Below are 14377 nucleotides of genomic sequence, written 5' to 3'. Positions count from 1 at the left end.
CTTCTTCACTGGGGTTTTTTATTTTTGTGGATCAACCTAATCATGAAATCTAACAAAATCCATCCAAACTTAGCCCTATGACCTGGACATTAACAAGAGCTGTCCGTAAGACAGCCAAGCTCGACTATTCGAAATATTGTCCCAGAAGCAGGAAAATATTACCCAAAAATGTTAAATATCAAAAGAGTTTTAAGTTCAAAAGGGGACATAATTTGACCAAAATGAAGGTCAGAGTTATGGGACTTGCTGCTATCAACTAGTTTTATAACCCCGAAGGCACATGTAAAGTTTCAATTTAATATCTACATTAGTTTTGGAGATAGTAACTTGCATGTAATACTTTAACCAGAATTTTCTAAGTCCTAAAGGGGGCATAATTTGCCCAAAATACATGTCAGAGTTACTGGACTTGACCCAGTGAGGTTGGTAATTGATCTAGAAAAAGACAAAATAAGTTTCAAATCTATATGCCTTTTAGTAATAGCTGTATATACTTGCACGCAAAACTTTAACCAGGATTTTCTAAGTCCAAAAGGGGGCATAATTTGCCCGAAATACATGTCAGAGTTATTGGACTTGACCCAATGAGGTTGGTAATTGATCTAGAAAGAGAAAAAATAAGTTTCAAATCTATATGCCTTTTAGCAATAGCTGTATGTACTTGCACACAAAACTTTAACCAGGATTTTCTAAGTCCAAAAGGGGGCATAATTTGGCCAAAATGAAGGTCAGAGTTATGGGACTTGCTGCTATCAACTAGTTTTATAACCCCGAAAACACACGTGAAGTGTCAATTAAATATCTGCATTTAGTTTTAGAGATAGTAACTTACATGTAAAACTTTAACCAGAATTTTCTAAGTCCAAAAGGGGGCATAATTTGCTCAAAATACATGTCAGAGTTATGGGACTTGACCTAGTGAGGTTGGTAATTGACCTAGAAAAAGAAAAAATAAGTTTCAAAGCTATATGCCTTTAATGATGTACTTGCATGTAAAAACTTAACCAAGGTGTGACGCCGACACCAACACCAGGGTGAGTAGAATAGCTAGACTATTCTTTGAATAGACGAGCTAAAAAAAGAAACAAGAGGACCATGATGGTCCTGAATCGCTCACCTCTTCCCACATGACCCAGTTTTGAGAATGACGTCGTTTTTTCTATTATTTGACATAGTGACCTAGTTTTTGAGCTCATATGACCCAGTTTTGAACTTGACCTAGATATTATCAAGATAAAAATTCTGACCAATTTTCATGAAGATCCATTGAAAAATATGGTCTCTAGAGAGGTCACAAGGTTTTTCTAGTATTTGACCTACTGACCTAGTTTTCGAAGGTACGTGACCCTGTTTTGAACTTTACCTAGATATCATCAAGGTGAACATTCTCACTAATTTTCATGAAGATCTCGTGAAAAATATGGCCTCTAGAGAGGTCACAAGGTTTTTCTATTTTTATACCTACTGGCCTAGTTTTTGACCGTACGTGACCCAGTTTCAAAACTGACTTAGATATCATCAAGGTGAACATTCAGATCAATTTTCATGAAGATCCATTGAAAAATATGGCCTCTAGAGAGGTCAAAAGATTTTAATAATTTAGACCTACTGACCTAGCTTTTGACCGCAGTTGACCCAGTTTCAAACCTGACCTAGATATCATCAAGATGAACACTCAGACCAACTTTCATACAGATCCCATGAAAAGTATGGCCTCTAGAGAGGTCACAAGGTTTTTTTATTATTTGACCTACTACCCTAGTTTTTTTAAGGAACGTGACCCATGTTCGAACTTGACCTAGATATTATCAAGGAGAACATTCTGACCAATTTTCATGAAGATCCATTCAAGGGTATGGCCTCTTGAGAGGTCACAAGGTTTTTCTATTTCAAAACCTACTGACCTAGTTTTTGATTGCAGTTGATCCAGTTTCAAACTTGATCTATATATCATCAAGATGAACATTCAGACCAACTTTCATATAGATCCCATGAAAAATATGGCCTCTAGAGAGGTCAGAACATTTTTTCATTATTTGATCTACTGACCTTTTTTTTGCTGGCATGTGACCCACTTTCGAACCTGACCTAGATATCATCAAGATGAACATTCTGACCAATTTTTATGGAGATCCATTCACAAGTATGGCCTCTAGAGAGGTCACAAGGTTTTTCTATTTTTAGACCTACTGACCTAGTTTTTGACCGCACATGACCCTGTTTCGAACTTGACCTAGATATCATCAAGATGAACATTCAGACCAATTTTCATACAGATCCCATGAAAAATATGGCCTCTAGAGAGGTCACAAGGTTTTTCTATTATTTGACCTACTGACCTAGTTTTTGATGGCACGTGACCCACTTTCGAAACTGACCTAGATATCATCCAGATGAACATTCAGATCAACTTTCATACAGATCCCATGAAAAATATGGCCTCTAGAGAGGTCACAAGGTTTTTCTATTATTTGACCCACTGACCTAGTTTTTTAGGGCACGTGACCCATTTTCGAACTTGACCTAGATATCATCAAGGTGAACATTCTGACCAATTTTCATGAAGATCTCATGAAATATATGGCCTCTAGAGAGGTCACAAGGTTTTTCTATTTTTAGACCTACTGACCTTGTTTTTGACCGCACGTGACCCAGTTTCGAACTGGACCTAGATATCATCAAGATGAGCATTCAGACCAACTTTCATACAGATCCCATGAAAAATATGGCCTTTAGAGAGGTCACAAGGTTTTTCTATTATTTGACCTACTGACCTAGTTTTTGATCACACGTGACCCAGTTTCGAACTTGACCTAGATATCATCAAGCTGAACATTCTGACCAATTTTCATGAAGATCTTGTGAAATATATGGCCTCTAGAGAGGTCACAAGGTTTTTCTATTTTTAGACCTACTGACCTAGTTTTTGACGGCATGTGACCCAGTTTCGAACTTGACCTAGATATCATCAAGGTGAACATTCTGACAAATTTTCACGAAGATCTTGTGAAATATATGGCCTCTAGAGAGGTCACAAGGTTTTTCTATTTTTAGACCTACTGACCTAGTTTTTGATGGCACGTGACCCAGTTTCAAACTTGACCTAGATATCATCATGATAAACATTCTGACCAACTTTCATAAAGATCCCACAAAAAATGTGACCTCTAGAGTGGTCACAAGCAAAAGTTTACGGACGGACGCACGGACGGACGGACGCACGGACGACGGACGCTGCGTGATCACAAAAGCTCACCTTGTCACTATGTGACAGGTGAGCTAAAAAGGGTTCCTCACCTTCTTGTACAAAGAGATCAGAGAGTTCCTGGTTGTTATCCCAACGTCTGGCACTCTGGCTGGTATGGTGTACTGGGGCCGCTACATGTACTGGATTTATCTCCTGGTAAATATACCAAATACATTTAAATCAACAGTTGATCAGGATGGACAAAGCTCTCTCAGATTATTCAGATAGTTTATACAGAATTTATTTAAGGTCGATTGTGAAGGAAGTTCTACAACTTATATTACTCACTCTCGACACCTCATTCCTGATGGAATCCATCGCCACGAGGGTGTGACAGAAGAGGCCAGTTTCCCTTTTAGTGCTGAGCGCCAAGCAAGGGAGGTACTGGTACCATTTTTCACGTCTCTGGTATGACGCGGCCGGGGATCGAACCCACAACCTCCCGCACTCGAAGCGGATGCTCTACCACTAGGCTAATAATCGGTTATTATTCAGATAGAAAATCCTCATCAGAACTTTCAGCTAAATCTTGCAAAATGTCATTAAAGTCAAAGGAAATCTTGTTTCTTGATGAAGACACTTTTTTATACCTTATTTAATAAACATCTAGCCACAAGATCAATTGTTCTAAGTGACACACCATTTCACTAGAAAATGGCCAGCCTTTTTAATTCTTTGGTATGTAAGGATGCATGATCTGAGTTTACCTTCAAAGTGAATTATCAGAATATATGAAAAATTATGAATTTACTACTGAAGAAGATTTACCGAGAGTTTTAAATATACCTTCCAAGATGGTTTATGGAGATTTTTTAGTTTACCTTCAAATCAGATTTTTAGAAATTTTCGAGGTTTACCTTCAAAGTTAATTAATGGAAAATTGTGAGTTCACCTTCAAACTGGGGTCACGCTGTCGGTCGCCAAATGCGCCGATTTACAAAATCTGGCGCTAATTTGGATCAATTGGCGAAAGTTTCTGGCGAGAACAAAGCAAAGATCGGGCCGAGACATTTTTTTTCAATGACACTAAGGATCATCCTACATCTTCACTGTAAAGTCGGCTACTTCGCCTTATTATCGCCTCCAGGTGAAATCCGAATCACTGAGTTATTCAGACTGTTTACTTGAAGTTGTAAAACTTGATACAGCGTAATACAATAGATGTAAATTATCGATAAATCCATGGTTAACTCCGCCTACTCGCCTGTCAAACTTCAACCAATCATAGCATTAATATCCAACTGTAGTTTATCAATTAATATTGTAAGCCGCCCCCATTTCGAAAATTTTCAATCGGCATGTAAAAAGCCAATAATTTTATCGAGTGCAGACTTAAACCTCCTTCAACATGATCTTATGCATCAATCGTATGTTATTTCTTTATTTTATTATAAATTACATCAAATTTTATTTCAAATACGGCCAATTTCTATAAATGTAAATGAACTGCCAAGGAACCAAATCCACTGACACCTGAACTGCCGTAAAAATTATTGTAAAAAGATCGCCAAGTTTGGCATCATTTTCGAAAAGATTAATAAATAAATGGATTAAATGTGTAAATCTGAACAAGGTGATGCAAGAATTGTAAATTTTGGATAAAAATTTAAAGGCGACTTTTTTTCATAGCGCAGTTTGTACTTTATCTAGAAATGGTTAAAAGAACTAGTAAAACACCCATTTTACTAAAATGTTCTTTAAACTGTGCTTTTTATTCTATTTGTTTTGTAGTTTTGAAAATAGAACTGAAATAAATGAACTTGAATTTTAGTATTTGTTTTTGTTCTTGTAGTTTATAATGCAGGTAAAATGAACTTTCATTTCCCATCTTCCTTTGGCACCAATGTTGGCTCCAGTGGCTCCTATTTGGCTCCAACTTCTACCAAATGGCAAAAGTGTTGGCGACAGCTAAAAAATATCCAGAGTCATCCATGCTTTAAAGCAGCTTTATGGAAAGTTGTCTCCCTTCAAATTGTTTAAAACTTACATTTAAAGGTGGTAAATGGAAAATTTACCCTTCAGACCCAGTTTACTTGAAGTTTAGAGTTACCTTCAGGGCAGGTTTATGGAATGCTTTAGCCTTCTGTGGTGCTGTGAGGTCACAACTATCCAGCATCATTTTGGTCAAGTCTGAAAGTAAAAGATAACTAATGTTTTCTGAAAGATAAGCTTTGTCTCCAAAAACAAACTGTCTTTAGATAAGAAAGGTTATTATTACTAAAAAGAAACCATTAAAGGATGAATTATTTATTAAATTGTGACCCATCTTCTGTATAAATTTGATGGTACTGACCAATACAATTTTCTTATTGCAGACAGGTGAAAAGTGTATTAAATTAATCAGTATAAAAATATACAAGATGACAACACCTTCAGATGTCAATTTTTCACAAAATTTATAACACAAAAAGGGTTGGAATATTATACATCTACAACAATATTGACATTTCTCTTTTTCATAAGAGAAAAAATATTTGTGGTAACAAAAAATATTTGACTCCCATTCCTACTGATTATATGTATACAACTATTTATCACAAATTCTTTGTACATGTACCTTTCTTTTCTGTGATTTGTGTTTGTGTTGTCATGGCAACAGACTGTGTCACTGTGACTGTGTTACTGATATTTGACTGTGGACTGATTCCAGTGTTCTGTAGAGGCTGACTCATTGTTGCAGGAGGGGGAACCAGGCTTTCTGGGCTGCTCAAAAAGGCTCCAAAACCATCATCTGTCTCTATTGTAGCTGGCTGAGATTTTGCTGCACAATCATTTATAGATATTAGTGTTACACAAATTTTATGGCTATTTTCAAAATACAACACCTATCTAATGATGTAATAATTACCAAGCTTCACATTTGAGTATTTATTTCCATTTATAATTATGTAAAACTGAAAAAAAAAGGAAAAATGTCAAATACCCCTGAATTTTCTTGCAGCTTTTATTTTATGTTTTGCTATTGAACTGAATCGTGTATGGCACTGTCTTGTGCTATTATTTGAAAATAATTCTGAACTATATTCACCACGGTTTTAAATTTCTGAGCCACAAGTCATAAAAATTATGGAAAATAAAAACATCGAAGAAATTTCCTAACATTGCAGATATTACATAACCTCCCAGATATCATTTTTATTTTATAGGTCATATGGCAACATTCCAGCTTTGATGGTGGAGGAAGACCCTAGGTGCCCCTCCGTGCATTATTTCATCACAAGCGGGCACCTGGGTAGAACCACCAGCATTCTGTAAGCCAGCTGGATGGCTTCCTCACATGAAGAATTCAATACCCCGAGTGAGGCTCGAACCCAAATTGATGAGGGGCAAGTGATTTCAAGTCAGTGACTTTAACCACTCGGCCACAGAGGCCCAAACAATACCTTGACATGCAAACAAATTTCATAACTTATTATGTTCTAATATCTCCTCAAAATTGATTATCTCCTAATATCTCCTCAAGATCAGTTATCACCTTATATCTCATATCGATTAGGACTCGTAATATTACTGTAACTCCTTTAAGGTAGCGGACCTGTAATAACAAGTGGTAACTTCCATGCAATAATGTATTCTTGTATTGTGTTTCGGCATTCTTTGGACGATAATGTAGCTACTACAAGCTGCTGGTTTTCTGTTCCTACATTTGAACTAGAGAATGCTGAAATTGCGCATGGGGAATACTTCATCGAACACAAACTTCTTAATGTTATTACTGGTCCACTACCTTAATTGTTTAACATGTGTTACCTCCGACCTTCTATTAATTTTTCAGCATCTAAATGTACACAGAAACTTTCTTCACAAACAGGCCATTAACCCTTAGCCTGGTGGCGGCAAGTGATTCTGCCTTTGCAACCAGTGCAGACCAAGATCAGCCTGTACATCCATGGCTGATCATGGTCTGCACTGTTCGCTATTCAGTCATTTTTCAGTGATCACCCCTTCGAATAATAAATGGTACTGCCCAATTGAATGAAAGGACCAGTCCATTATAGAAATTAAGCAGGGTAAGGGTTAATAGCATACCTTCAGTTACTTTGCTGACTTTTGGTTTTGCCAATGGTTTTCCACCAAAAATGGAATCAACCAGTTTGTTTGGGTCAAGAGTAGGTGCACTTGCCGATTTTCCAAACTGTTTGAGCTTAGCCTGTTGCTGCTGGAAATACTTCTCTTTCTGAATCTGCTCTTCTGACTTCCCTGAATTACGACTGACGTTTGGCACACTATGTTAATACAGGTAAAAGTTCATTTAGGTTCAAACTCACTGTAAAAATATTTTATCTTTCTTCAGAGAAATTTTATGGCAATAAATACTGTAAATGAATTGATCATATGACAGAGCAGACTTATTACTTAATACCAAACAATAACAACAGCACAATTTAGGTAACTTGGCAGCTTTTCAAGCTTTTAATGGTGTTGGGAGACCCCAGGCACCTTCAGACATTGTTTAAGAACCATCAATCTTTCTAAGCCAACAGTACTGCTTTCTGACAAGAAGAATTCTTATCCAAAGCAATGTTTCAAACTCTGTAAGTGAGGGGCAAGAGATTCATAGCCTGCAGCCTGAACCACTCAGCCACAGAGGCCCCTACAACAATCGCGTCATTTATACAGCCCACAGAATGAAAAATACTGAATAAAGTCATCAACATCTTAGTGCTCTTTCAAACTTTAACCGCATCAAAAGTTAGTAGCTTTAAACAGGAGATTTTATATTTTTTACACAACCACAAGTCCTTGTGTAAATATTCACATGAAATAGATACATATAATTTGAGAAAATGATAAGCTACCTATGCCTTGGCCTTTGAAAACTTTGGTTAAGGGCTTGGTTATATGAAGGTGGTGCTACACCAGGTGGTGCTATGCCAGGCCTTTGCCCATATGATGCTTGCATGCCCGGAGGTCTCTGGTTGACGGTCTGGGTGTATGACGGTGGCGCAACATTTGGCCTCATCTGCATTCCCATCATCTGTTAAAATATAGTCACTATTTTCATCCCATTTATTAAAACATGAGGTGAGGCTATTCGTATAATCACTAAGGACTGGCCATTCATGACTCACAACATACAGCTTGTGAATTTTAAGGTCTTTATATATCTGCATAGATCTCACCGAATCATTTAGCATTTACTTTTTTCTTTCAATCAGTGAATCACTAATTAATAAGGGTACATTCTTTAATTTAGTAAAAAGCTGATATCGAAATTAATTGTAAATGTGGAGGCCGACATATGAAAGAATCTGTAGATAATCAAAATGACTTCACCTTCAGGCCTTGAGAATCATGTCAATAAATCAGCAGATTATTAGCAAGATCATGGATTACTCATGGTTAAAATTACACATTTCACTTAAGACGAAATTGGGTCAATACAGCTTACATTCTACATTCTTAACAATAAACAGACTTATGTACATAAGGTCCATGCACAGTCTATTTCTCATGCACGTTAATCAATAACAAGAGCACTGCCTTGCGGATGCAGACGCTTATCTGATTTTTTTGTCCCTGTATAACAGAAGTATTGTCATACCCATGATTTTCTAAGTCCAGATGGGGCCATAATTCTTGCAAAAAGCAATGTAGAGTTACGGAACTTGCTGTGCAGGGTCAGCTTTTAATGGCGAATAACTGCTCCAAGTTTTAAAGCAATTGTTCTGACCATTAAGGAGAAAAGTTTACTTCTAAATGCAAAACTTAACCAAGAAATCTGATATTCTCTAAATCTTAAAGGGGCCATAATTCCTGCAAAAAAACAGGATGGAGTTATGTTTCTTGCTGTACAGAGTCAACTTTTGATGGTCAACAAGTGTTGCAAGTTTTAAAGCAATAGCTTTGATAGTTTAGGAGCAAAGCTGACCTAAACACAAAACTTTACCAAGAAATCTGACTTTCTAAGTCCAAAAGGGGCCATAATTCTTGCAAAAATTAAGATGGAGTTATGTTTCTTGCTGTACAGAGTCAGCTATTGATGGTGAACAAGTGTTGCAAGTTTTAAAATAATATCTTTGAAAATTTAGGAGAAAAGCTGACCTAAACATAAAACTTAACCAGGCAACGCCAACGCCGATCAAGTGATGACAATAACTCATCTTTTTTTTCCAAAAAATCAGATAAGCTAAAAATGGTAACTGGAATGGAAGAATAAAACTAGATACTTTTCATTTTGGCATATTAGTGCAATGTAAGAATCGCTATCAATGAAAACTTCCTAGCAATCACATCACGAATCATTCAGTCATGATCTGCTGATGCTGGAATTAAATCATGAATCATAATATTATGTCATGAAAATGATTTGTTGACACTGTAATTACTGGTAACTATGAATCATTTGGCTATAACTTGTTCACACTGTGATTAATCAGAACATCCCTAGCGCAGACAAAACTCATGGACTCACGTTGTTATTAAAGCTCTGTGGTCTCATCATTACTTGTCCTTGACCTCCAAAGTGACCTTGACCTGGATTTATAAACTGACCCTGGCCTGTCTGCATCATCTGACCTGGAGACATCATCATGTGACCTTGTGACATTGGCTGCTGAAAGCTCCTTTGTCCGAAATTTGGATTCATCTTATCTCCCTGAAATGAATTGTTCAACTTGGTTTAGTTAAATTAGTTTATACTGTGGTGAAATACAATTATACCCCTACCACACTCTAATTCTAACATGGCCTTATCTGTTTTCCTATTAAACGAAGAAGACTGAAAGTCAAACTGCACGGCTTTATTATACAATAAAATCACTGATAGTATGTCGCAATTATAACATCAAAGCATGAAACATCATAGCGGCCAAATGTCATTTTTTGATCAGGAAATGCCAAATCCAAAATACATTGTATAAAGCAGATTTCAAAATTGTCTACTGTATAAATCTATAAATCATCAGGATAGATGAAAAACCTGTCAAACAAGTGAATTAAACAGCTTGATAAGCTGTACCCATAATACATATATTTCTATGCAGCTCTTTGATAAAATGTAGGACCTTATCAGGGCCTCCACTGGGTCTCACAAAGTTGTAGACACTTTTTAGAAAAACTGCCAAATTGAAGCTGAATTGCTGAAATTTGGCCACATTTTAATGAAATTCTTGTCACCACTTTCAAAAATATGTAGCCAGTTCTTTGAATTTGTAGCATTTGGCTACATTTGCGAATGGCAGAGGAGGCCCTGCTTATTATATATGAGTATGCAAGAGTACCATCGTCAGTTCGTCTGCATGGTTATATCACTAGACCCACGTCACCTGCTTTACTATGCACAAAGCGTGAAATACAGATTTCATTATTTTAATTCAGATTAAGAAAACAGGCAAGAAAGAGGGCATCTGAGTGCTTATGGTGCTTAAAAATGGGGCATCCTGATGGTGCTTAAAAATGGGGCATCGTGATCGAGCTGCGCCACACTGAAAAGGCAAGCGAAAAATAGTAAAATATAAATAGTTATAAACTTTTGCACATTATAAATGATTCACTTGAAATCATAATTTTATGAAATTTTGCTATTTTTTCTTTTTTCTTATAAATCCTTTTTTTTTCAGAACTGGGAGTGTAAGTCTTGGGAGTAAATGTCTTGCAGAGAACTTTTTTGGGGGATTAATTTATAGTCTGTCTCTGCTATAACACAATACATTTCTACTTCTAACTAACAAACAAAAGTTAACATATATCAAAACAAGAGCACCGCCTATGGGTGCCATCGCTTATCTGCAAGTGCTGGTCAGTATGTCAGAAAAGTGTTACTGTTAAGAATTTTTAAGTACAAAAAGGGCCATAATTCTAACAAAATGCAGGTGGGAGTTATGATTCTTGGCCTATAATAGTCCTCTAATGATGATAAACAAGTTTCAGAGCTGTAGTTCTTTAGAAAAAGGAAGTGTCTAGCCGTTCGGAAACCGGACACCTAGCCTGTTTTCTAGCCATCCGGTAATATATTTCCTAATGAATAGGTAATAATTTTATATAGTTTTAATGTTATTTACTTAAGATATCGATACTTATCTGCAAACAAAATTTTGTGTGAATACATACTAAAGATTTACAATAAATCACTGCCTTATTCAGCCGATAAAACGAAAGTTTGCCGAAATCAATAATGGCGAGATCGCCGTGACGTCACTCATTATAATCTGTTCATCTGATGGCTTTTATTTCCGGAATATTTAAATTTTAACAACTTTTTCACTGGATTTTCAAAATAAAAACAGTTTTGAAATACTTACAATTTTCTTATTTCAGTATTCTAATACTTTTTTAATAAAAAACTGTTAATTTCAATAGCGGCAGTGTGATGTTCAAAACTTTTAGAAAAACTTTAGTTAAGCCTTTATAATTAATCCATTTTATTTCGAAATAATAATCAAAATTAAAATTAATGAATTGCTTGTTTTATAAGCTTTCCATTCTTCAAAACAAATACATAATTTGTGTTTTAAGAATTAAAGTTTAGGCTGTTAGAAAAACATCACTTTTTACAAAATAACATGGACGTTCGGCGATCAATGTTTTATCATTTCTAAAAATAGAATATCAACAGATTTGTATACAAACACGATCTCATTCCTTTTATCGTCTGAAAAATCAGATAAGTATTGATATGTTAAGTAAATAACATTTAACACTATATAAAATAGGGCTGTCATTGATTGGGTCTTTGGCATATCGACGATACCGATATATCGGAAGGCAAATATCGACGATACATCGATATATCGATTATTAAGTTTGATTAACAACCTATTTGTCCATGGGCATGCTATATACCTTCTTGTTAATGTTATGTTTAGTTTTATTGCCTACTTTTTATATTACTGTTTGATTGTGTTGGTCAACAAGTGTTGCAAGTTTTAAAGCAATAGCTTTGATAGTTTAGGAGAAAAGCTGACCTAAACACAAAACTTTACCAAGAAATCTGATTTTCTAAGTCCAAAAGGGGCCATAATTCTTGCAAAAAGCAGGATGGAGTTACGTTTCTTGCTGTACAGAGTCATTAATTAATTAATTTATTTATTTTCAATGTTTTTATTTATGTTTAGCCTGTTTCATACCCTGTCTAATTTTTAGCTTGCACTAACATTCGGTACTGGCACTGCGCGTTTTTTTTTGTTTTTTTTTTTAACTTCTGCCCAAGTTTTCAATGGGCCTCAAGTGTGTCGCGTTTGACTGTTTGTTTGTTGTACTGAAAGGCATGTTTAAGCAACACCCTGTGTTTCTACGAACCCAAACAAAGCTTTTCTTTCCGTCTTTTAACTCCTTTTCCACTATTAAGCCGGCGACGGCTTCCTCTTCGGCCATCTTTGATTGTTATTGTTACGGGCACTAGCTAAATTCTGTACCTTTTACTGAGTGATCAGCTATACGCGAACAAGTAAAAAGCCGAGATTGGCGTAGACATAATGTTTTTACATGCACAAACAACGAAGCGACCTTTCAAGACAGAACAACGTAACTTTTTGCAAATAGATTCTGAAGTTGAGCTCTTTTTACTTTTACTTCTACCCATATAGGTAGTCCCGGCTAGTGGGAAAAGACTGCTAGTACGGTACAAGTTTAGACATGACCTTTTTTGACAACTTCCGTTTCTTACGGCACATTTTTGCAGGCAGAAAAAGTTGTTTTAGAGGGTCTGAGTGTTTATCTAGACAGTTTTTATTCTCTCTGTAAAAGATCGATTTTTGAAAATGGGAATCGATAATCGATTGACCAAAAAATATCGTTGATACATCGATATCGTTTCTATCGATGACAGCCCTAATATAAAATCATTACTTATTCATTAAGAAATCAATTACCAGACAGCTAGACACTTCCTTTGAGAAAAGGTGGACCTAAATAAAAAATTTAACCAATGCCGTTGATCAAGAGATGAAAATACTTCGTACTTTTTTTTAAATAAATGTATAAACATAAATAACTGAACAAAAGCTCTAAAATGACTATTGAAAACAGGTAAATTAAGCAAAGATGCGTTTAAGGACAAGAACCATCCGGAAATGTTGTCCGAAATATATTAATGTTGTTGGTCAAAACTCGCAATTAGTCATGCGCTACCGGTACAGAACACCTTGCAACCAGACTTATAGATACACAGACACGACTGGCATTAAACTACATGATAAATACGATAAACTCAGTCTACATACAGACCTTTTTTTCCTAAAACGCCAAAGTTTATTTTATTGACATTTCCTAATTATTCGGTGCGTATTTTTAACATCTTGTGAGATTGCGTGCTAATCTGACTAGGCTTCTACTTCTAGACTGAACACCACTATATCCAGCTGTTCTTTATTTCATATGAAATCCACTTACTTCATAACGGTTTTTCGACATTTTCTAGCATATCAGATTTTCAGAGACTTATATTCCCATAAAGAACTAGATCGCTACTTTACAAAAACAAAAAGAAAAGGGGGTGTTAACTTTTATATTAGAAAACTACAGTTCGTTAAATATTTACTAGTTTTCGCTTCTTTCATTTTCACTTTTCGAGACATTAAATTCTTACGCCGCCACTTTCACGTAACATGCGATAGGAACATGCCGATTTCAATAGAATGCAAAGTGATATATACTGTAATGAGGTAGGGTAAAAGTTAGCACGTTGTTGTCGAGAAAATGCACTAGGAAAGGAAAAAAAGATTAGTACTATTTATATTTGGACTACTTGTGAGCTTACATTGTATTTGGTAGTGATCAGCCTACTACCGGTTAACGGCCTCCGTCAATAAGTTGACTATTCTGCCGTGTTTAGGATGTGCGCGAAAGATAAAAGTCCAAAAGTTAAAAACACTTCATTAACACTTGTGCTTTATAAATTTACAGTGTCTTAATTCAAAAACAGGCAGTGTTTTGATGTTTACAATATTAAATGAGCCTTGAAGACCTCAAGACTCGGTGCTGAAATGGTGCTATTGGGTAAGGTGTTCCATTCCCTGATGGTGCGTGGGTAGAAGGACTCTTTCCTAATGTTGGTCCGACAGGTTGGAATCAGGACTGATTGTTGTTGTTTCTCGACTATCTTTGATTTAACAATAATTTATCAGTGGTGTCAATGTATACATGTCCATTTACCACCTTATGCATCATGTTTAGTCATGTCATTTTTCT

The 14377-nt window shown here is 35.9% G+C and overlaps 1 protein-coding gene across 2 annotated transcripts in view; it reads right to left on the bottom strand.

The window, feature by feature from the left end:
* LOC123534592 (synergin gamma-like) overlaps positions 1-13482 on the bottom strand; it is a 41088-nt gene extending 27606 nt beyond the window's left edge. For both annotated transcript variants that reach the window (XM_053518999.1, XM_053518998.1), the window contains exons 1-7: positions 13415-13482; positions 9663-9845; positions 8047-8225; positions 7277-7473; positions 5805-6008; positions 5298-5377; positions 3298-3400 (exon numbers count right to left, since the gene is read on the bottom strand). In XM_053518999.1, coding sequence (XP_053374974.1) covers positions 3298-3400; positions 5298-5377; positions 5805-6008; positions 7277-7473; positions 8047-8225; positions 9663-9836 — 937 coding nt within the window. In that variant the 5' untranslated portion in view covers positions 9837-9845; positions 13415-13482. The remainder of the gene's footprint in view (positions 1-3297; positions 3401-5297; positions 5378-5804; positions 6009-7276; positions 7474-8046; positions 8226-9662; positions 9846-13414) is intronic.
* Positions 13483-14377: the final 895 nt, after the last annotated feature.

Source organism: Mercenaria mercenaria, chromosome 12, assembly GCF_021730395.1.
Source record: "Mercenaria mercenaria strain notata chromosome 12, MADL_Memer_1, whole genome shotgun sequence".
Taxonomy (NCBI): domain Eukaryota; kingdom Metazoa; phylum Mollusca; class Bivalvia; order Venerida; family Veneridae; genus Mercenaria; species Mercenaria mercenaria.
The sequence above is the reverse complement of the archived record's forward strand: the minus strand, read 5'-3'. Positions and strand labels throughout refer to the sequence as shown.